This window comes from Tenrec ecaudatus, chromosome 3 (assembly GCF_050624435.1).
Source record: "Tenrec ecaudatus isolate mTenEca1 chromosome 3, mTenEca1.hap1, whole genome shotgun sequence".
Classification (NCBI taxonomy): Eukaryota; Metazoa; Chordata; class Mammalia; order Afrosoricida; family Tenrecidae; genus Tenrec; species Tenrec ecaudatus.
In genome coordinates, this window is record NC_134532.1 from 157,920,418 (window position 1) to 157,944,756 (window position 24,339).

Below are 24,339 nucleotides of genomic sequence, written 5' to 3' on the forward strand. Positions count from 1 at the left end.
TCTGTTTGGAGCTAGGGTGCCGTTGGTTTTTGTAGAAAATGTAGGGTAATGATCCCATTGCAGCCACGCCATTACGGGCAGACCCGAAACGGGCATTAGTCGGGAGCAGGGTGGGTGTTTAAGAAACTAGCCACGGACCCGCAGAGCCGGCGAAAGGGCAGCTCGGAGACAGGGCTGCTGGTGCCACAAGCCCGTAATGGGGCACAGGCAGCGTGCCAAACCCCGCTTCACGCTTCTCTCCATGCCGCGGACGGAGCCCGCTGCCTTCGCGCCCGCCTCCCGGGAACCCGGTGCTCGTCGCCGTCGCCAGGAGGCTTCTCCGCTCTAAGGACCCGGGGCGGGCGACGCGCCTTGCCCGGCGACCGCTAGGCAACGCTCCCCACGGCCGCCTCGGGCGGCTTCCCTCCGGGGCCCTGGGACTTGGTCTCCGCAGCTCGCACTTCAGGGGAGCTCGCTGGCGGGGCGGCGAGCGGCGGAGGGCGGAGGCGCGAGGGGGGTGGGGTGGGGGGAGGAGGAGGAGGAGGAGAAGGGAAGGAGCGGGGGGAGGCGCAGAGCGGCGGGGCCCGGGAGGCGGCGGAGCTCCAGACGCAGCCTGGCGCGCAGTGGCGGGGCCGCTTCCACCGCGCGCTGCCAGCCGCGCGCACACCGCCGCCTGCGCGAGCAGCCGGAGCAGCTGCAGCCCGGCCGCCGCCGCCGCCGCCGACTCCGGCTCCGGGCTCCCGGCTACGGGCTTCCGGCTCCCGGCTCCGGGCTCCCGGCTCCCGGCTCCGGGCTCCCGGCTCCCGGCTCCCGGCTTCCGGCTCCGGGCTCCCGGTTCCCGGCTCCGCGCTCCCGGCTCCGGGCTCCGGGCTCGCAGCCCCAGCCCTCTCGCCGCCCCCAGGACCGCGCTGGGCAGCCCTCCGCGCGCGGCTCTTCCCTCGGGCCAGCCGCGTAGAACTCCTGGGCTCGTTTTTGTCAGCTCGCCTCTCCCTCCTTTCTCGCCGCCACCTGACTAACTCCTCTCCCGCTATCCCGGGCCCCCTTCCCGGTTTCCCTTCTGCGTGAGGATTTCATCTCCACTCGCGATGCCTTGCCCTCGCGGCGCGCGTCCGTTTCAGCCGTGAAGACTGAAAAGGAAGCTTGACCTTTCCCTTCCAGGGGCGTTTGGAAAACTTCAATCCTTAAAAAGTCTCCGGGAGCGAAGGAACCCTGAGGCAGGACTTGCTAGGTACCCTTGAACTCCCTTTTTCCGAAGCGCACTCCCAGCCACGATTAGCATTTCATTGAACCCCTTCGGGGGGAGAGGGCCAGAGGAGCCAGCCGCAAACTTCAGCCGCCTCAGCGGATCCCTGGTCCCCACCTTTGGAGTCGCCAGCAGGCGAAGGACCCTCAGGGGCCCAGGAGGAATCCCCGGTCTCCCCCAACCCCTCTCGGAGCCCGGAGCCTTGGACTGAGCCAGGCAGGACCTGGGCTGCAGAGGCGAGAAGATGTGGGGCTCGGGGCCCCCGGGTGCGGGGCGTGGGCTGTCCCCAGGCAGCGGCGGTGACTCCCCGCGCACCCCAGCTTCTCTGGCCGGCTGCTACTGCTCACCTCGCCGGGCCCCCCTCTGGACGTGCCTCCTCCTGTGCGCTGCGCTCAGGACCCTGGTGGCCAGCCCCAGCAACGAAGGTAGGCAAAAGGGGATGGGCACACGAGGCGCCCCGGGCCGGGTGGCGAGGCGAGGCTAGGCGGGCCTGGCAGTCCAGGCCTAGGCTCTTCGGACACGGCTGTCCGGACTGAAGCTTACTCAGCATGTGGAATTTGCATCTGTCATTTGTCCCATTGCTGCCCCTTTCTCTGCTCCCTTCCAGTGGTCTCTGGTTGCATTGTCTGCCCTTTGCCTTGGGAGCGCTGGAGGGGGCACCTGCCTCTGGACAGGGACTGGCTGTGCAACTGGAAGTTGGGAACCGAGGGGAGAGGGGACTGAGACCTGCGCTGGGGGGTCCGGTGCTCTTGGGTCTCACTTGAAGAGAGTGGGAGGGACATTTCTGGCTGGACCGAGTAGGAGTGTAGGGAGTGCAGAGAAGCATCCAGAGAGCAGAGCGGCAGGGTTTATAGAAACCGTTATTTGAGGCCTGCGATGGGAAACGTTGTGGGGGTGGCTGGGTGTATTTATTTTGGGGGAAAGTGCCTGCAGAGAGTTGTTATTTAGGGCATCAGCAGCTGCTATTCTGGGGCGGATGCCTTGAGCTTTTATGCCTCTTGGGAGGTGGATGACAAAAACCCAAAGGCGCTCCACACCGTTGGTTGCTCCTCTGTTTGGGAGCCTCTCCATCACGCTTAGGAGACTGCCCTGCTGAAGGCGGGAAGGTGGGATGGGGTGGAGGGTGAGCTAGAGTGTCACTGCCAGGAAGTTGCCCATAGCACCCCTTGGGGGTTTGTCTCCTGGGTGTTCATAGAGGAAAAAGCTCTGTTCCGGATCCTGAAGTCCCTAGCCATCTTCCCCACCCCCAATCTTGCGCTCTCGACCCGGAAGACTGTCCCCGCCTTCCTCTGGGAGCGAGGGCCCATAGCGGGAGCGACACCTGTATTGCGCTGGGGCTGCAGGGCGCTGTGCTGTGCTGCTGCTGCCCGCGGGCGCCTGGGGCTTTGGTCCTTGGCCTCGCCTGTCTCCGCTCACTGGGTTATTTGCATAGCGGGGGGGTGGGGGTGGGTCAGCATCTTAGAATAATAACAGGGTTATGATTCAGTGGTCAGCATCACCGTAGACTGGAAGGGCGGGGTTTCCATTTGGGCTCTGGATGGAACTCACAAGGGGCAGAGCCTAGCAAAATTCCTTCCACTTCTAGAGCAGGAGAGGGACCAGGAAGTAGTCCAGTATATACCCTTATAGCCCTTTGAGCTCTGCTTTAAGGAAAGGCGCTGAGCTGATTTCTGAGCCGCTGCCAACTCCCAAGCAGTTCAGATAGAGACACCTCCCCCAGCCCCCAGTGAGCTTTCTTTTTCACTTTTATTCACAAATTTATTTTCTAAACCTTGCTTTAAGGAGCACGCAAACATCTCATACCAGCCATCCACTGTATCTTACTATTGGCTTTCACTTAAGCCATGCAATTCACATTTCCTCGCCCAATGAAGTTAAGTTGAATGAGGGTTTCTGAAGTCTTAGCCCTTATATTGACATCATTGTTTGATTTAATGTTTTTGCACCAGGAGGATTAGAATAGTCTTGGAGGGTCTTTTGACTAAATGTCCTATTTCGTGGAAGGGGAAAGATGTCCCATTTTGGATGTAAAGAAATTTAATTTGTTCGTCCTTTCGTATTTCAGTAATATTTCAAGGCTGTTTCTGGAGGTGTGGTGGGGGCGTCTGTTGAAAGAAAGTCATCTTTGGTAAAGGGAAGGGAAGCAGTGAAGTCTCAGGGATGCTGTGTTGAATGGGAACAAGAGCAAGAGTGTGCAGGGAGGAAGAAAAATCAGCGGGGTGTGGAAAGCAGCAAGGGCAGAGCACTGGTCTACTAAAAGTGCAGCATGACAGGCAGGCTGTGGGGCAGCCTGTGCAGTATTGTAGATTTAGCACCCAGGAGCGGTACTGCCCTAGCTCAGCTAGTCAAACACAGCAAAAATCTTGAGCTAAAGTGAAGACGCCAGGATCAAATTCTATCTACGGATTGGGGCACATTTCCTAGCATATCACTTATGAAAATGAGTGGAATTAAAATCCTATTAATATATTTGGCTTCCAGGTACTTATCCCAGAAGTGTTGTTCAGTTCTTCAATTTTCATCATTATCATCGCAGAACTGTTCTTTTGTTCTTCTGCGAAATATACATTCTACTTCATAGTTCTCCAACCCAGTGCTATTATAAGTCAAGCAGCATGTATGTACTGAAACATTTACAGCAGAAGTCCATTAGTTTATTTAAGGAGTGAGGATAGGAATTTTAAGTTTGTTAGTTTTGGGGGAAACTTTGAATGGCCAAAGCTAGAGATTTATGTATCCATTGAATTCATTGACCGTTGTTCTCCTATCCATTGCTTTCTGTAGCCTTTCACTGTTTGAGATTTTTCAAACTGTAGTGTGTATTTATGCTACATTTCTGTATAATAAAAATTGCCTTGTCATGTGATAAAAATATTCTCTCGCAGAAATAGAAATGAGTTTGAGTTTACATATTAGAATTGATATTCTAATAATTTAAAAATATAATTTGGTAGTCATAAATAAGGATAATAAAACAGACTATGCCAAACATTTCTAAAACATTGTGTTGATATAACTAGAGTCTTAGAATATTTAGGATAACAGAGGATAAGAAGCAACTTTACTTTTTTGCTTGAAATATAAATGATGTGTAAGAAAAGAAGCATATTTGGTCATCTTGTCACATTAGGCAGAAATGATACAAAGAGGTCTTTGAAATACATTATGTTATACAAATCTCATCAAATAATTTAGACAAATATTTAGTGAGAATTTGGTCTCAAATTGGTAAGATGGAGCAACTATTAACAAGTGTATCAACAAGTGAAAAAAATTAGAATAGATTTAATAAATAATGAATCATGTTTGTTGTTACAAATTTTAGAAATAGCCCTGGACTTAGTAACTGCCACGTTTTTAGTGTCTGGAGATATATTTGTAAACAAGCATTATTTGAGGAGTGCTCTTTGCAGCAGGGATTCTTGGCCAATTACCGTTGAATGGCTCTGCACTGAAAATGATCACCCGGCAGTGAATCAAGCTTAATTCATTAAAGCCACAGCCAGCAATGTTTCCATAAAGTGCTTCTGACAGTTGTCAGCAGTTTCTTTTTGAAAAGTCCAGTTTCATAGCTCCAAATAGTTTGCATGTTTAAGAAAGTGGGATCGTGTCCCTTGGAAAAGCCACGGAAAGGAAAGGTGAGCTAGCTTGAAAACCATGTCATTCCCATGTGTTTTCACACGAGGAGAACGTTTGTTTTAGCTTTTTAAATGGGGTCGGACCCATAACACAGGATGGATACAATTTATGTGTGTAAAACCAAATGGCTGAATTACTTGGTTTTGTTGTCTTGTCATCCTGTGGTAATTCATTTCCTTTTAAAGTTGGAAGACCCCACAGAAAAATGAGACAGTAAAATCATTCCCTCACCAGGATGCTAGTGAACAAGAAAGCAGAGCGATTACTCTTGTTAAAATTAGAGATTGTTAGGACTAAAGGAGGTCAAGAAGAGTTTGGCTTTTTGCTTTACACAGTATCAAAAGGGTGACTGGGTTTTCACATGTGAAGCTTTTTCTTCTTTAGGAACACAAAGACCTTCTTGGGTGTGCGGGTGACATCTAGGATGATTTGATGTCCTAGTAGAAGACAGAGAAAAATGTCCACAATTCCTTATGTTTACAGTGGAGGTTTCAGCTTTGGTGGGAAATAGTTTGACAATATCATCATATAGAAATGCTAATGATGCTTTATTTCAATCTTAGTAGTTCTGTAGCTGAAGATCTTTCTTCCTAGTCTATTGTAGTCCGGAAGCTTCTCCAAAATCTCTTCAATGTGCGTCACCCTCCTGGTATTTGAAATACAAGTGGTATAGTTTCCAGCCTCACTTGAATGACAGGTGCGAAAAAATGGACAGCTATTTCAATCTGTTGCTATGAGTCACCCTCACGTTCACTCCTATTCAAGGCAAACCTACGCACAGAAGAAGAAGAAGGAGACTGCCGTTCCTGCACCCGCCCCACCATCCCTTCCTAGGTCTGAGCCCACTGTTACAGCCACCTTGTCAATCATTAAGGGTCTCCTCTTTTTTTTGCTGACCTTCTGATTCACCAAGCATGATATCCTTCTCCAGAGACTGACCACTCCGGATGACATGTTCCAAGTAGATGCTCTACATACCATGGAATTACTATGTGAAAAGGTTCATGCTTTATATTTAGAAATACCCTAGGCTTTACATTATTAGTTCTGTACAAAATATGAGCACTCAGACTCTAAGTCTTAGAGTATGGGCTATTTTTAACTTTTACAGAAAATATAAAAATGGCATCATATAGATATTTATAGATAACACATCCAGCTATTTTATTAAATATTAATTAAAAATGAAATATTAAGCTACTTTACTAAATATTGCTACTGGTGAGGAACATGGAAATGCTTGACTTATTTCCGCAGCATTTTGCTGTCTGACAAAGTCACCTGCACCCCTTTGCCGAGAGTGCTTTATAAATGTATTTGCGTGGATGGATAATTACTTTATCTTTCGTTGGGAAGAACCTTTCTCCCACTTTTGACTACACAAAATAGAGTATACTGTATATGATTGTATTAGTGTACAGTCATGTTCCTTTTAGGAGGCAAGTTTAATGTTCCTTTAACAAGTGATGTTAAGAAGAGACAACTGTAAAAAGCATCAATAACTTCTCATACATGATTTTTCCTGCTTCACTATTTCATGTAATTGAGTATATTGAGAAGAGATACTCAATTACTAATGCATAGTTGAATTTCATTTAGCAGTAGGAATGATTATTTACAGCATTTAAAAAATAGGTAGAGTTTTAGGAAGTTTTCATAAAGAATCAGAGTGAACTGAAATTTGAATATTCTGCCATGCACATTATAAAAATATTCTATTTGTATTTTACTTTTCTTATCATCCAGAGTAAATTATGATTTTAAAAGTAATATGAAACCTAAAAATATAAATTAGTACCTTAGGGACACAGACTGATTTTGCTGCTCTAGTGTCTTCGATGAGTATGTATTTATTCATACAGCACAATAGCTCCTATTGATGTGATTTATTCAGTAAGTATACATTAAGTATATTAAAATAATACTTATTAATCAAACGAATCAATTAGGAAGGGGTTTATTCAGAAGAGTTTTTCAAGTCTATTGTATATCTTATTAACACTGAATGGACAGTTTTATTTATTTATCTATTTTACATTTACAATGAGCAGTTCTACTTCACTCTTTTTGTCACATATGTGTTCATATAAAGAAAAATAAAAGTAGAATGGATTCTAAAGGCTTTCTAAACAAAGGCTAAAACAGTTCATATAATCTTTAAACCTGTATCTTAAAAAGATTCAGAAAAATCTATTTATCTAGTGAGATACAGTAAAATAGATAAATATAACATCTTGGAAGAATGTCTAATCTATTCATAACAGCTCTGAAAGTAGTACAATTTGAAAATAAAAATATTGGACTTTTATCAACAGGGAAAATTTGGCTGAAGGATTGGTTTCATTTGAAACACTTATTTTAAAACAAACAGTTCTTTTTTAAATTTTGGTTTAGATGATCAAAAAATTTTTTGAATAATTAGGGATCACACTTAGTTTTATTCTTTTAAAATATCTGACTTTCCAGACCTTTGTATGGATATTCAGAGTTATTGAACTAGATATGAAAATGTTTGAAAGAGGGAAAAATTTATTTTAAATCCAAATGTTATACAATAGCATGCTTTTTAGAAAGCATGTATTAAAATATGTGAGTTGTCCTTTTTATGTAGAAATATCCACCACTGATAGAAATTAGACTATAAAATAGCTATCAAAAATCACGTTATAAATTGATGGGAACTTTTCATCAATATAAAGTCTTGATTGGAACATTCACTAGGTGAAGGACATTATCAAATTTGCGTATAATTTTAAAGGATTTACTTATTCTATGTACTACAACCACATAAAATCAAAATTTACAGCTCAAATGTAAAGTTTATATATATATTAACAATAGAAAATGTTTAATTGCTTGGTTTTAAGCAACATCCTAATAATGTATTTGAAGAGAATAGATTTGTTTTATATTCTCCAATATTATCTTTCTTTACCATTTTAAAAGTAAAACTTACCCTCCCAAATGTGTTAGTGTAAAGTAAAAAGTAAATAAGTAAAAAGAAAATTGAAACTAGAATACGTACATAAGAATTATTTTTATTTTTCATAAAAGGTGCTGTAAATTTATGGTCTAGCTCTTTCCCCAACTCCACCCCCCACTCGAAAGATAATTTTTAAAAAAATCTAGAATCTTTAGTTGCAACCCTCCGTGCAATAAAGCACACTTCAGAGTTTCCTCATTGAGATCTTCCATAATGATCTGTGCTTCAGTAGGCTCACATTTATCAACCACTCTGTAATATTAATATTTTGACATTATATTTCTATAACTTTAATGTCTGACAGAAAACATAAGGGACTGATTCTCTCTTCCCTCTGTTTTCCTGTTTTCATTCTTCCTCTGTCCTAACCATTCTAAATTTGTCCTTTGGTACACGCTGCCTTTTAAAAAAAATCTCAAATGGTTGATTATTCAAAGAAATGCATACCTCCCTTGTGTTACTGTTCCCATTACAGAACTGTCTATTATTTGGCTAAAAACAGAGTCATGGGGATGAGTTCATTTCAGGATTCAAGGGTGACTAAGGACCACAGTCTCAGAGGTTCCGCTTGTCTCTAACCAACCAGTAAATTTAGTCTGTCTTATGATGTTGAGTTTCCTTCCACATTTTTCTCCCACCTACCCAGAAGTTTTTCAGAGCAGTGGTTAGGGGTAACTTGGCAGCACCTCACTGGTCTTGATTTCAGAGTCCTGGCTATGGATGCTCTCATAGACCACAGTAAAGATTCTTCCCTGGGCTATGTCTACTGTTCAAACATTTCCTGAAAAGTCCTCTCAAATGTGTGCTAACTTTGCTTTTAAAGAACAATATTCATTTTATTCTATTTAAAAGAAGTAGTAGGTTCTCTCCATAAATAAACTTTAGTACATTTTTTCCTAGAGAATTAACACCTTCGAGTCATTTCTTAGCTTATGTATTAAGTTATTGATATTATTTAGATTATTTCTTAAAGCATGGAGAGAACAAAAAATATCCATTAACCAGACGTAGACTTAGGTCATGCATTTTCCCATTACTGCGTCTTAAAGTGACCTCATTTTTTAAGATTTGAAATGTGAAGGTTGTGATGAGGTTGGAAGAAAGAGTAGGGAACAACGTGAGGGTGGTGCCACCCCAAACAAGAGATTAGGCAGCGTTGTTGACATTATTTTTATTTAAAATATACAGACCTACACAGAAACTCACATACTCTAATTTGTTGTTTCACTGTGACTCTGATTATCATTCTTTAATTTACTTTGTTTTGACCAATCTACTCTCCAACCCAAACACAGTGTTAATCTAGGACCATTGTTCTGTCAATTCATGTCGTTTCAGACATCCCACAGATTAACAATTGGAATTCAGACGGTCTGTGATAAATCTGATTATGTTTCTGACCCAGTTGTTGGATTATTGCCCAAGAAATCTTCTACATCCACCACGTGTCTTCAGCTCAAAAGAAACCGAGCCCAGAGCTTTCCTAAATTCTTATGATATAAAACCAAAGAACCAAATTTGAGGCTTGAAACATTTTCCATATGCTTTCTGAGAAAATGTTCCTACTTGGAAACATGTTTTGGGCTAAGTACTAAAAGATTTAGAGAAAATACAGTCTGTTCTCTTATTCAGAGATGGGTAACTTCTTTCCTCTCTTAAACTGTCTCACCTTTATTTCTATTTGCCTATCTATCATCTATCTACCTATCTACTTATTTATCTGCATATATATCATATACACACATACTCATAAACCAGATATTCCTTATGTGTAAAATCAAAACAAGATAAGAAGAAGGTCTGTAATTCACTAAGTACCAATATTGTGATTTCAAATCATTTATTAAGACAATATTCTTGTTTAAATAAATTATGGGACCATATAAATGGTATAACATGATATATTCTTGGTTTAATCATATGCTCCTGTAAATAATAAGTTGTAGATCATGACAAATACAGCGATGTATTTTTTATTTATTTACAAATCAGACGTGCAAGGGTCTAAGGTTTTTTATGGGGGTGGGGGGGTCAGATAAAATAACTCTTATTTTCTTTGTAGTATTTGTACTTTACAGTTCCAGAATGCTTACTGGTGTGTTTTCCAAAGTAAAATAAACTCTTCAGCTGGCTCTGGCAGGCACTAGTTAACTTTAGCAGTCCAAATCAGGAGTGCTTTCTGTTATTCAAATTGAGGTCACCTGCTCAGTCCATGGAAGATGACAGTGGGCACTCCTGTCCTTCAAGAGTTTCACCCTCCGCAATGTAACTGTGCCGCTTATCCTATAAACAAACTGTGGTTGGCTTAGGCTCAATAGTTTCATTAAGACTCCGTGACTATCAAAGTAGACTTGTGCTTCCCAGAGCTTTAATGAATTTCTTTAAAAAAAAAGAAGGGGGGTGGATACAGTGAGACTTCTGAGGTAAGATATAGTTGAAAACTTCTGGATCTGAATATTTTAACATTATATATAGTGAAAACAATATATGTATTTGGAAGGGAGAGAGGCAAAACCATTAATACAACAACCATGAATCTCCTTCAAATCTCTAGATTTGGAGTTACTCTAATTTAAATTTGTGCAACAAGATGGAGAAAGGATTAGGGACAATGGTTCAACAGAAAAATAAACAAGCAAGACTGAAAAAAAACAAAACAAACCGAAAGAAAGGATTGAAAGTACAAATTAACCACAATGCAGCAATTCTGTGTTAAGTTCTTTGTACGTCTGTTAGTTTTTGTTTTAGCCTTAGTTCATTTATCTATAATATGATAATAGTGCTATAAACGAATGCTCATGATTGTTGTATAGATCAAACTAAATGAAACAAATTCCAAATTGGTAGACCATTATGCAAACATAAGTTGTAGGATAGAAAAGATGTCCAATGCACATGACTAATACATTGCATCATCCACGTATATTAATGATTGGGGTTTTTAATAATAAAGCACTGGGTTCAGTGGTTTAGTTGGTCTAAGTAACTTTATTTGGAGGAACAGCCTTTAAAAATGAAGAGAAAAATATTTACTTCTGCAGCTTTCACAGAAGCGTGACTTTGTGAGTCCTCTGTTAGTGCCTCTGTGCCAGGGGCTTGTTCCACTGAAGGTTGCTGCCTAACATTCATGAGCTCCTGGTAATTGCGCCTCTTGTTTATTGGTTCTGTAATTCAGAAGTTTCAGGGATGGGAAAGCTCTGAGAACTACGTTTCTGCTCAGCTGTTTAGTGCACTGTGCTATGGTCTTGGGGACACTTTTTACATAGCTAAAATGGGGCTATTAATACAGACTGAAAGGGCTCTTCTGAAAATGAAACATGAATGTATATGATAACTCATGAATTGTTATACCAAAGTGTGTACAAACAATTAGCACTAGTCCTTGATTTTCTCCGGTAGTAAATACGGGGATAGTAGGGATCAGATTTGGTAATCACAGGTCATCATTTCCCTTGAATTAATTGTAAGACTAAGGGGAATCTAAGCTGGAAAAATGATCTAACAAAAACACCTGTGTTGAAAATATAAAATGAAAAAAAGTATATATGCAAATTTTACACAGAGCCATCCAAGATTAAAATCGACCACATAACATTGCCCTAGTTTTCTGCTGATTTTGCTCATTATTTAATATTGGATGCTGGTATTTGATTAGGAAATAAAGGAGAACAACCAGTACAAGGATCGTGGTTGTAAATGTGGCTTTTTACCTCATATTTTCCGGGGTAGGAGACAGATGTTTCTTATTAGACACAAAGCTTCAAGTATTTTGGATTTTTTATGCTATGATAGGATGTGATTAGTTAATGTCTTATTTTTGTTTTTTCCCAACTGTAGGAAATTAAAAATTCCAAAAATAGTAAAAAATAAAAATGGCCTGAGCTGTTATTGAAGGCGTGTGATTACAAGTGACATCTTTGTTTCTCAACACTTGCAAAAGTAGTTTGTTTTTCTTTTGCATCTAATTGATCCAATGCAATCATAAGTCCTTGCATCCCCTGGATGCTGCTGCCAGGGGTAGGAGTAGTGCAGCCAAGGAAAATGCGAGCTTGACCCCTCCTGACCCTGCTCACTACGCGTCAGGATTGGCTCCATGGCCGTGCACTGGAGTTGTTGGGCTGTTTTTGAGTTGCTTTAACAAGCAAGTGATCCTTCACCAGGCACTGGTTTCTCCTGAAAACACGTTCAAATGCAGGAGCATTCGGACTGTACTTCTTCCAAGACCCATTGACTCATTCTTTTGCTTCCCATGGTTTAGTCAATATTTTTGTTAGCACCATAATTCAACAGGATAATTTCCTTTTCAGTCACTCTTACTCATTGCTTAGCAGATGCCCTTTGGAACCACTGTTTTCATTGGCCTTTGATTGATTTTTTTTCTTAATTGTAAGATACCCTAAGGAGACTAAAAAGTATGTGCTAATGAGAGAACTTGTCTGATTCCACAGACATGTTTACACACATTTTGTTTGGCACAAATTTATCATATATGAATTAGAACCCCAGTAACAGTACTTTCCGACCATCCTCATATGTCTGAAATATTATCTTTTTTTTATTGTTGCTAGTGTTTTCAACTGGATTTTAGACTTTGCAAGGCAGTTTTATTGGCACTGCATCCATATGTAGAACAATAATTTAACCACATCAGGAAGAGCTGTGCATTCTTTATCTATCAGTCAATTTTAGAACATTTTCTCCACCCACCCCAAATACTCATGTACTTTTTTTTTCAATTTTGGGAAAAATATACCAAACACAACATACACCAATTCACCAACTTCTACATGTCTAATTCAGTGCCATTGTGTTGTACCTCCGTTATGTGTCTCTAAAGTGTTCTGCCAACATTACAATGAACTCAGTGCCCCTAAGCAAAAACTCTTCCTCCTCGTCCCCCAGTAGCCATAGCTCACGTTTGATTTTGATTTTTTTCGATATAATATTTACATCTCATACACTTTAATAGTTAAACTACTTCTGAAAAGAGTCGTAGATACATTATCACAATCAACTCTAATGCTTCCTCCCCTCTCCGGCATCCACTGATGGCTTCCCAATTCCCCTCCGTTACCCACCCTCTGGATAAACCATTGCGGCAGTTAATGTCTCTATGCATTCACTTTGTCTGTGTTTCCTAAACTGGGAGACCTAACAGAAAATTAAAATACAAAACCAAATTGAAATCGAAAGAAGAATGCAACAGTAATAATAATAACAAAAAGATACAAATAAAAAATAAAGAGTAAGAAATCAAAAAACTCCAACAATAATTAACAAGCCAGAGAAGAAATTTCTTTCTTGGAATAATCGAGAAATATTTGAGCATAAAGCAAATTCAGGTTGGGTTAAGAGACAGTTCAACTGACCAAGAATCTCAAGACTATCTCTAGTAATAATATACGAGGCTGATATGTTACAGGATTGTCCTAAATATTTTGTTACTGTTATATGATATATATAAATAAAATGAGCTTTGTACTTGACAGCACATGTAAACTTACATTATTCCTTGAGAGTTTTATTTTAAGAGAGTGTAGAATAGTATGGAGATCATTGTTATAAATGAACTAATTGACAGGAAAGAAGAATTTACTGAAAATCAGAACTATTAAATCAGAACTATAAAATCAGTGCTTACTTTGTAGGGCAGTTTTCCTTTCCTTTCAGCTGCATCACTGTGGACTAGATAGATAGACATATTCCCCCTGCCTCCATGTCCTTATCTGTAAAATGGAAATATTAATACATTTTATAATTTTGAAAATTTAGTGAGTTTACATCAATAGTTTATAGACATCCTGGTACACATTAAGCACTATATAAATGGCAAGCATTGTATATGTTAAAGATAAAGGAAAAGATATGTCATGGGTTGCTAACCTTCAGTCCAGTGGTTCTAACTCCCAGCTAATCCGAGAGCCACGGTTCTGTTCTACTCTTGATGGACCCGCAGTGGGTTTAGTTTGGGGTTGGGGTTAGCATCTGAGGCACGATGCCATTTAGTAATGTCTGCTTTTTCTGCATTATTCAGTGAGGACGGTCTGATGTTTATTGTAAATGGAAACACAGAGGAAAACCACTTGAATGCTGTCCAACAGCTCAAGCGCTCCTTGTTTACTCCCGGGGTAAAACTCTCAAGGGTCCTTCAGGGCCCTCAGGATGAAATGTGAACTCCTAGAGCCCGTGTAACGTGCTCAGTGCTTTGCTCTGGCCTCACGCTTCCTACTTCTCCAAGGCCAGATTCCAGGATCGATCCTGCCGTGGAGCGTTGTGCTGAGAGGCGTACGCAGGACCTTTGACTCTACGTACTTAGTCTGAACCCTCCCCTCTTTTCCCTCTGGATCCTTCAGTCTGCTTGTGCACACGTATACAGATAGGCTCTTCCCAGATTTCCCGTAGATTGTGCCCATTTCTATTCTGGTTGTCGGTGATAACCACTGCTCTGTAATTGTGTTTTTTCCTTCTCTGCACCTTTCTGATACTTAATTAGTATAGAAATTCCAGTACAAGGTAAAGTTGAAGCAGAGAACAAGAATTCTTCCGCAAAGAGAATTCCCTGCTTAAATATAGTACGATTCACCAAGTAAAGAAAATTAATTCCAAGAAGTCAGGCAATAGAATACCAATAGAATTTCACTTTTTCCAAGACATTAATATGAAGGAAACCTTTCTCTGTTATCTCCTTCAACATTAACCTCAATACTTGCTATTCCTTTTGGAGTATTTATTAAATATTCGATACTCCATAAGTTTACGTTTAATGATGCAATGTTACTGAATAACGTCTTTGTTTCTGTAACAGTCCCACCTTTAACCTACCATGTAACCTCATTACTGTCTTGCTGGTGGAGACAACATTGCTCTTTTCCTAAATCCATGGGATTTTGGGCATGATAGTCTCTTCTAAATGGGATGTTCCCCAACTCAGAGACAGTATGAAGTGTCAAAGTAAGATAATATTAAGAAATATGGCAGCATCTTTTTTTAACTTTAGCATTATCAAAAGTACCAATATTAAAAAAATATCTAGGGAGGTTAGAGAGAACCTAGAAAATAAATTCATGCATCTCCTGTGATGATTAACTCTGTGATGGAACCAACTGCTGCTTGTTTTTCCGATTTCTTATGCTAAATTGTTAAAAATTCATTTGAACAACAGCCAATAAAATAGATTTTTCTGCTTTAAATATAACTTTTACCTTCAGAAAATATGAATAGAAAACATCTGTCTTATAATGGTTTACAGTTGTTGGAAGGGGATAAAATTATTCTTTAATTTGTTCTAGATTTCTGAATTATTTATATTTTGACTCATTTTATGAATCACTTTAGATTAATAACTTGGTAAGAATTCTTTTATCTGTGGGAAAAGAAATAGAATCAATAATATTAATAAACTAGCATTAAAATGGATACATAAGGCAGATGGTTTAATATGTAACGATAATCTTTACATTTTGCTTGGTCAATTCCCTTTGAAGAAATAGAAGTGTAGATTCAACTTCTAATTATGTTATTGATCATAAGCCTTCATTCACCTGGGGCGATGTTGCGTCATTGCTCCCTGGGTCTTTGTAATGTCACTATCTGTCCTACAAATACTTATTTTTATAACAAGATAGATTTATAGAAAATGATAAATACAAGTACGATAGATGGAGACTTGGACAACTCATCTAAGGAAATCTCACTCAAAGTATTAAAACACTTGAGTAGACAAGAATAAACCTTTGGTTCTAAAGGAAACCAAGTTCACTCTCATCAAGTTCATTTGACTCCCAGTGACCCTGTAAGAGCCTTAGAGAAGCTTCTAAATGTACAGAGAAAAAACTGGAAGAATCTAGACAGAAAAAATATCTAGAGATAGTGTAGTGGGTTACATATTGGACTACTAACCACAGAGTCTGTAGTTCAAAACCACCAGCTGCTCTGTGGGTGGAAGATGAGGCGTTCTACTCTCACAAAGTGTTAAAGGTTCAGAGACACACAGAGGCAGTTCTACTTTGTCCTGTACAGTCACTGTGCATCTTGTGCTCTTCTTTTCTCATAGAAAAATTGTCAGTTCATTAAAAAAAAACTTTTTATCTTTTTCATCCTGGAGTTTGAAAGATACTGGTCGCAGTGGTGTTTGTACTCAGCTTATTGAATGATGCCAGTGGGAAAAAAAGAGAGATGTCAATTAAAAAATAAAATCAATTTTTAAAATGTGCAGAACCATTTTTCATATGACTAGCTCTTATATGAGTCATTTTGAAAGCAAAGGACATAATGTAAGCAGTGGATTTTAAACTGTTTTGTTGTTAATCAGGAGGAAAAACCTCATTCAAAAGAAAAAATCATTATGGAAGCTCCCCACACAAAGCAGCTAACCACAGAGCTAGTGGGTTGGTTTCCTTGCTGCGTTTCTGCCTCCTCCTTCCCTTCGTGTGCTTGTGCCCTTGGGAAATTTCTTCAGAACCCCAGGTTTCATCTACTGTGAGAGCGGTTTGCAAGGCACTGGGTTAAAATATAAAAGGATCGTTGTAGACAAGATGAGTGTGATATGATCCTGGCATGTAATGTTTTAAAAATTGAGAGAGAAATGCACATTGCAATGCACACTGAAGATTGTTTTGAACCAACAGTTACCGATCCAGAGGCGCTTATCAGACTATTATTTAATACACCATGTCTAGCCCACTTAGAATCCATGGGTTGTGGTTTATTAAAGCAAAGCTGTGGACATCTATATTTTTAGGATGTGACAACGTATACCTTCAGACCATTGATTGAGAATTTTGATTTGGAATCCATTGGTGGAGTACGTGGTTTAGGGGCGTGGCGGATTCCAGCCACTCCGCAATGCCTCAGGTCAAACGTCTGTTCACCTGCGTCAGAAAAAGCAGCCGCTGAATCCCGTCGTGGAGCCTCATTTTCTTCTGACACACCTGGAATCTCCATGATTTGGAACTGACTTCATGGCAACTCTCATATATGGTTCAATAATCCTTCCCTAGAACAAAGCTACTCAGTGCAGGATCCATGGTTGGTGCCAATTTGTGACAATATTGAAACAAAGATCCTGAGGTACTTTTTAGAGACACTTAATAAAATTGACATCTTCACAACACTGTAGAAAAATGAAAACAAAATAAAACACCGATTTGATATATGTCAAACACTTAAATGAGTAACATGTTCACCTAGTGTCCTATAAATGTTTTCTCTGAGTAATTATATAAATTTACAAAGAAAATATTCTGAAATTTATTACAGAGAAATTGTTTATAATCAGATAAGTAAAACAAAACCAAACTCTCTACCATCGAGGCAATGCCCATTATAGGACAGCGTTGACTGTCCCTGTGAGTTTCCAAGACTGAATTCTTTATGCAAGTAGAAGCCTCCTCTTCCTCCTGCAGAGCAGCTGGTGACTCTGAACTGCTGACCTTGCATATCAGCCAGACTCCTCACCACTGCACCCAGGGATCCTATTTTTACATTGAGATATGGAACATATAGAAATAAAAGATGGCAGAGATATGTAATAGCAATGCAAATGTATAATGTGCAAAAACAAAGGTGCAGTTTACTCTTTAATCAGTGATATAGCCCCTGATTTCAGACCTGATGTGCTTTGATTACTGTCTCCCCTATACCCTGTACCTTCCCAAACAATTAACTTATTGTCAGTGAAACATATACATATATATGTATGTATGTGTGTAATATGTGTGTGTGTATATATATCTCTCCATATAGAATATATAGATATAATGCTGCTCAAATGTTGACTTTGAACCCACACGCTGTGTGAACTCTCGTGCTTGCTCTGCAGAAGAAAGAGGAAGCTGGTCGCTCCCATAAAGAGCTCCTGTCGTTGTTAGGTTAACCATTTCGTTGGTTCTGACCTGTAGCGACCTTAATATACACAACAGAAAGAACCAGTGCCCGGTCTTGGGTCATCCTCATCATTGCTCCATGTCTGAGCCCATTGTTGCAGCCACTGTGTCCATCTAGCTCTCGAGGGTCTTCCTCTTTTTCACTGCCCCTCTCCCAAAAGTGATGTCTGTCTTCAAGGATTCGTCACTCCTGATACGTTCAAAGTATGCACAATCTGTGCTTGCCATCCTTGCCTTCATGGCCATACTTCTTTCAAGCAGATCAGTCTGTCCTTTTAGCTGTTCATGGTCCCCTCAGTGCTCTTCGCCATCACCACAGTTGACATGCCCACAAGGAGTTATAGCCTCAGAAACTCTGAGGGTGCATGTACTTACTCCTAAAGGATGGCTATGAGTAGGAATCAACTTGATAGCAGTGTTTTATTTAAAATAATTTTATTAGGGGCTCATACAACTCTTACACAATCCCTACATACATCAATTGTGTAAAGCACATTTGTATATTCATTGCCCTCACCTTTCTCTCCACTTAAGCCCCTGGCATCAGCTCATGTTACCACTCCCTCCCCATCCCCCCCTTCCTCATGAGCCCTTGATAATTTATAAATCATTATTTTGTCATATCTTACATTGTCCGACATCTCCCTTCACCCACTTTTCTGTTGTTCGTTCCACAGGGAGGAGGTTATATGTAGATCCTTGTAATCAGTTCCCCCTTTCCACCCCACCCTCTCTCCACCCTCCGGGTATCACCACTCTCACCACTGGTCCTGAAGGGATCATCCGCCCTGGATTCCCTGTGTTACCAGTTCCTATCTGTACCAGTGTACACAGGGCATCCAGGGCTGATGTATCATTCACTAGGATATGATTTTTTGTTCTAATGATGCCTGATAACTGATCCCTTCGACACATCTATATGCACATAGATGTAGTTCCACATCATCATAAATAAATATATTTACATATGTACATGCCTTTATGTAGACCTCTGTAAATGCCTTTTGCCTCCTAGCTCTTTCCTCTATTTCCTTTTACTTTCCTCTTGTCCCACTATCATGTGCAGCCTTCATTTGGGTTTCAGTAATCCCTCTCTGTTACATTACCCTTGGTCATGCCCAAACAGGCCTCCCATACCCTCCTCACCACTTGTTCCCTTGTCCCTGGGTTGGTTAACACCACTTCCTTTTCCCCCACTTTCCCCATTCCCATGTCCCCTGGAACTGTTGGTCCCATTGTTTTCTCCTCCAGATGGTTCTTCCAGCCTATTCAGGCAGACTTGCAGGGATGTGTCTTGTTTTGTTTCTTTTTTAAGTGTTAAATGTCAACTCAGACAATTATACCCTAAAAGAATGTGACTCTGGGGATAAAGAAGAATTATTTCATAGGCAGTATAAACCCAAGCACATTTCTTCACTCTGAGCCAAACAATTGGAAATTGAGAAAATAGTTGGAAAGTTGAGTAGTCAAAGCTTCCTATTTCACTTAGTGATGTCTCCCCAGGGTCTGGAACAGTTCTTGTACTTAATAAATATCTTGTAGATAATAAATATTTATTGAGTGAATTAACCCTTGTTGCAGATATTATATTTCATTGAACTTGAATAGAAGTTAAGACAATGAACTGTACTTTTTCCTTGGCTGAGTAGATATTATGTCATCAGTATTAGAATTGAATTGTATTGTACTGTAATATACATGTATAAATGCACAGGCACATGTATATATGTATGTGTGTGTATATATATATGTATATATATATACACACATATATATATGTCTTTCCTAGAATGGATTGAAAATAAAAGGTGGGTTTTTTTCGTGTTTGAAATAGATGTTTTGATGTAGACATGTAGATGTTTGGTTTCAGGAACTTAATCATGTAGGGACTGGACTCATAATTTCCATGGCCTTATTTTCATGCGTACCGTCTCTTAACTGAAAGACAGCTGGTGCATCTTCAGCCTTCACATTCAATTCAAAACAAGAAAAGGGAGAATAAGGCCAAGAAAATATCAAGTACATAATTTTTCTAACTAGAAAATTAATACTTTCCTAGATTTGTGAGTGGATTTCTGTTAACCTTTAATTGATTAGATTTATGTTCAAGTCCACTCGACACAATGATGGCCAAGATAATAGAAAGTAGATTATCGTTATTTGTAAGACCAGTTATGATTCACAATCTGGAAATGGGCACATTGCCACTCCAAATACAATTGAGAGCCTGACACTGAAGGAGAAAGCTCGTGAATAATTAAAAAGCGCAAAACAGTGGATGTTGAGGTACCATGGAAACATGTTAGCCCCTTCATTTTATTTCCTTTTTTACCCGTTACCTTGTAGCCATTTGACTAAATGGATGAATAGTCAAGTATGACATTTGTATTTTTACCAAAAATAGATTATAGGCATAACGTTAACTGGGCAAAATAATTTGCTAGTTATTATTACTCTTATGTCACTCTAAAATGTATACGTTATGTTTTTTAACAGACTGATAGAAAGAGTACCTCCCAGATATCATGAAATTATGCTAGCTATTTTGCTTCCACTATTGTTATCTTTCAGTCCACTGTTGCAGCCACTGTGCCAATTCATATCCTTGAGTGTCTTCCACATTTTCTCTGAGCATCTTCTTTATCAAGAATGATGTCCTTTATTAGAGAATGGTCCTAAAAATATGTTGGTTGAAGCTCTTGCTATCCTCACTCAGTGCCGCCGAGAGAGGCTTACTTGTTCTGGCAGTGCATGGGACTTCCAGTATTCTTCACCAAAGTGTAATTAAGATGTATCAATGCTTCCATGCTCTTCCTTAGTCATTGCCCAATCTTTGTGTGTATGAGGTCATTGAAAATACCATAATTTAGGGAAGGTGCACTTTACTCCTCAAGGTGAAATATTTGCTCTTTAACACTTTAAAGATCTTTTATTGTTAAATGCAATGTGCCATTTGATTTTGTCACTGATGCTTCAATGAATATTGATTGTAAACTCAAGCAATTCTTAACAACTTCAATCCTTTCACTATTTATCATCATGCCTTCTACTCATTGATTTGTGTAGAATTTTGTTTTCCTTACAATGCATTGTAAGCCAGGCTGTAAGTTGCAGTCCTTGATTTCTGTCAACCATCACTTGAAGCTCTCCTCTTTCAATAATCCAGATTGAGTAATATGCATACTGGAAGTTGTCACTGAGTTTTTCTATAATCCTGGTGCTGTGCTCTGCTTTGTATAGTCTAATATCTCAGATTAATTTTCTCAGGATGCACTTTAAATAAATATGATGGAAGAATACGAATCTGATGCATACCATTCCTGTAGTTAAAATATGTAGTATCCTGTGTTTTACTTGAATGACTGCCTGTTGGTCTGTCTACAGATCCTGCACGAGCACAGTTAATTGTTCTGGAGCTCCGTGTTTGCAATGTGGTCCAGAAATTGATTGACTTAGTCAATAGAAGGAACATCTTTCAGATATTCTCTGCTTTCAACTACTACCATGTGACATCAACAACGGTTTCCCTTGTCCCATACCCTATCCTGAGTACAACTTGCATATCTGGCAGCTGTCTCATACTGTATTTCTACAGTGATAATGTATGAATTATGATGAAAACTTATGTGCATATGAACGTAATAATATTATTTGATAATTTGTATATTCTGGTGGGGCCCTTTTGCTCTAAGGTATCCTTCAGTCTGTTCGCTAGGGATCTGCCTTTCCAATGTCTTGGCATAGATTCGTGAGTACTTCCAGGGTTGCATCCATTTATTGAAATACTTTATACGGAATACTATCAATTCCAGGAGACTTTTTAAAGTTGTTTTTGCTAATGACATTTGTGCAGCTTGGACTTCCTCCATCAATCCCATGAGGTTTTGCTTATGTGCTACCTCTTGAAATGGTTGCCCATCAAACAAAGCTTTGAGAATGACTTCTGTATTCTTTGCATCTTCTTATGATGCTTCCTGAATTGTTCACTGTTTTAACTGCATTTCAAAATTTATTTAGATTTTACTTCAACTGTCAGCCTAAATTTGGTCACTTCTCATTATCTACCGAAGCCTACTGGTTTATGCAATTGTTTGCTCTCTTTCCGTAAATGTCGTCACCATGAAATATGCACTGTGAGTATATGCAAGACTCTCTCTGCTTTAGTGCATGCTTAGTTCTAATCATTATTTAGTTTACCCTGAAGGCTGGAAGGCTAATGATTATTTAGTTTGGTTTGCAGTTTAGTATATTTCAATCAAGCATCAAGGGTAATTAGAGACCTGGATAAGGATTAATTCAAACAAAGAATAATCTTTGCACATATTCTTCTTGATATTTAATGACAATGTATGTTTGGAAAAGGGCTTGTCCCAGTTATAACTGGCTTCCTCTAATTAATAGGCTTAAAAGTTCAATGATAAATAAAGTAAAAATGTATAACAAAAAAAGATTAGTAATTATTCTACTGCTTACCTGTCTGCTTTATGGAAGCACAGCTTTCTGTCAGAAATTTGTTAGTGAACCATAGTCTCCTTAGTATAAACTAATATTAACTCTATTTAGATTAATATACCTTCAGATTTTCACATTATATGCAGTGCTACTAGATCATTATAATATATGTTGACTATAGAATACTACTATTCTCAATCCATGTATTTGTATAACTTTTTAATATGCAGAATTCAGGTTTTTTGCAAAGAAATAAGTTTTCAGATTCTGCAAAGTCAATATAGAAAGTCAGTATAGAGTCAAGTGTAATAGAGAAACTAGGGAAGAACATTGAAATTAGATAGACTTCGGTCTAGGTGGCACAGGGGCTCAATGGTTAGCCCCTAACTCACTGGCGAGTCTGGAAGAAAACTGTCAGTCTGCATCTGTACAGGAGGGAGTAAGGAAGTGGTACTCTGTCCTAGAGGTCCAATATGAGTAAATTGACCCAGTGATATTGGCTTTATTTTTTGTTTCATTTTAGACTTCCACCTCTGTAACATGTTTCAAATTATTTTCCATATCTGTAAAACTGGGAAATACTTTTTTTTCCTTATAGGCTCACTATGAATCAGAATTTTCCTCAGCTTCAGCCTGAACTTCTATTTCAGCAGTTGATGGTCTGTTCCAAAGTCAGCCTCTGACCTAGTTTTAGCTGCTGATATTGACCCATAGCTACTGCTGATGAAAATTAAAACTAATCCATAAGAACCAAGATATGATCTGCCTCAAAGTTAAATGACTTCCATACATTCAAAGCCCAAACAATCAAATTGCTTTGCAGTGAATCATTCACAAAATTAATTGTGAATAGAAACCTTTATCTCAAGTTGGATGACTTAGGATTGTATTTTACTTGTAAAAGTCATATATTTAAAAATATTATATAGATGTATGTACATGTACAGCATATATAAATAACTATTAAACTAAGCATATATTAGGTGATAATGTTCTGTGCTATAAATATCCCATAAACCTGTTATTTCATTTAATGCTGATTTTTCTTTGCAGAGTAAAAAAACAATATGTAAGACTAGATAAGTTTGGTTATCCCAATGAACAAGGTAGTTATTGAATACCATATGGTATTGTTCTTTCCATGTCATAGATCTTGAGAATGTATAAAACTGCTCCTTATTCATAATTTAGTTTTACCTAAACATTTTACATGGAATAACAAAACCAAAACCAACCAAACAACAGCCCCCAAATCAGAGTTGTTGACTCATTTCAAAGTCAGAAATCATATATAGGAGCGAGCAGACCTGTTCTTCAGGGCTCCTGAAGTGGTGAACCTTTATGGGTGCGGAATATCCTCCTTGGTCTCCTGTGGAATGGCTGGTGAGTCTGAAACACCCATGTTGGGGTTTCAGCCCAATCTTTAACCAATGGCATCAACCAGGGTTCCTTGCACAGATTTATCAGGGCATACTAATTAAAAAATGGTACCAGATATCTTTCTGAGCTTATAGTTCAATACCAAATTAGCAATTAAAAATTTGAATTAATTTCTGATCAATTTTTGCTTCTTTCATAGTGGCACTCTTGATTATATGAATGGGCTTACTTTTAAATTATTAATGATCAGTATTTATAGTATCTCCTCATTATGATGAAAGATATTTTGAAACAAAATGAAGGAAAATAAGAGTATTTAAAAAAAAATTAAAGTAATTATTTTCTTAATAGTCAGAAATTTAATATCTTAGGATGGGTTCTCTATAGAAGCAAAACCAGTGAAGCTTATATGTGTGTGTATATGTGTGTGTGTACATAGAAATATATATAACTCCATATGTACATGTCTATATATTGATTCACATGAGGAAAATGGATTACAGATTTGTAGACACAGACAAGTCCAAGTCAAGGCAGGTTCTATGTCTATGCGTGAGATGTTAGGCTGGAAGCTTTCTTAACTAACTTTTTTAGCTGGAGACCCCAGTGAATCAAAGATCAGCAAGAAGGTAACACGCTGGTTGCTGTAGAGTCTGATGAATCTGAGATCCACATGTCAGGCTCTGACTGCTGAGTGGGTTTAAGCTAAATTTGGCAGATTAGATAGCAGGTCACTAACTACTCCTATGAAGGCAATATGACTTTCTGGTGGCTCAAAT

General features: G+C 39.4%; 1 protein-coding gene across 8 annotated transcripts in view; it reads left to right on the forward strand.

Moving 5' to 3' along the window:
• The first annotated feature begins 921 nt into the window (after window positions 1-921).
• EPHA5 (EPH receptor A5) overlaps window positions 922-24,339 on the forward strand; it is a 378,384-nt gene continuing 354,966 nt past the window's right edge. For all 8 annotated transcript variants that reach the window (XM_075544946.1, XM_075544949.1, XM_075544947.1 and 5 more), the window contains exon 1: window positions 922-1,647. In XM_075544946.1, coding sequence (XP_075401061.1) covers window positions 1,467-1,647 — 181 coding nt within the window. In that variant the 5' untranslated portion in view covers window positions 922-1,466. The remainder of the gene's footprint in view (window positions 1,648-24,339) is intronic.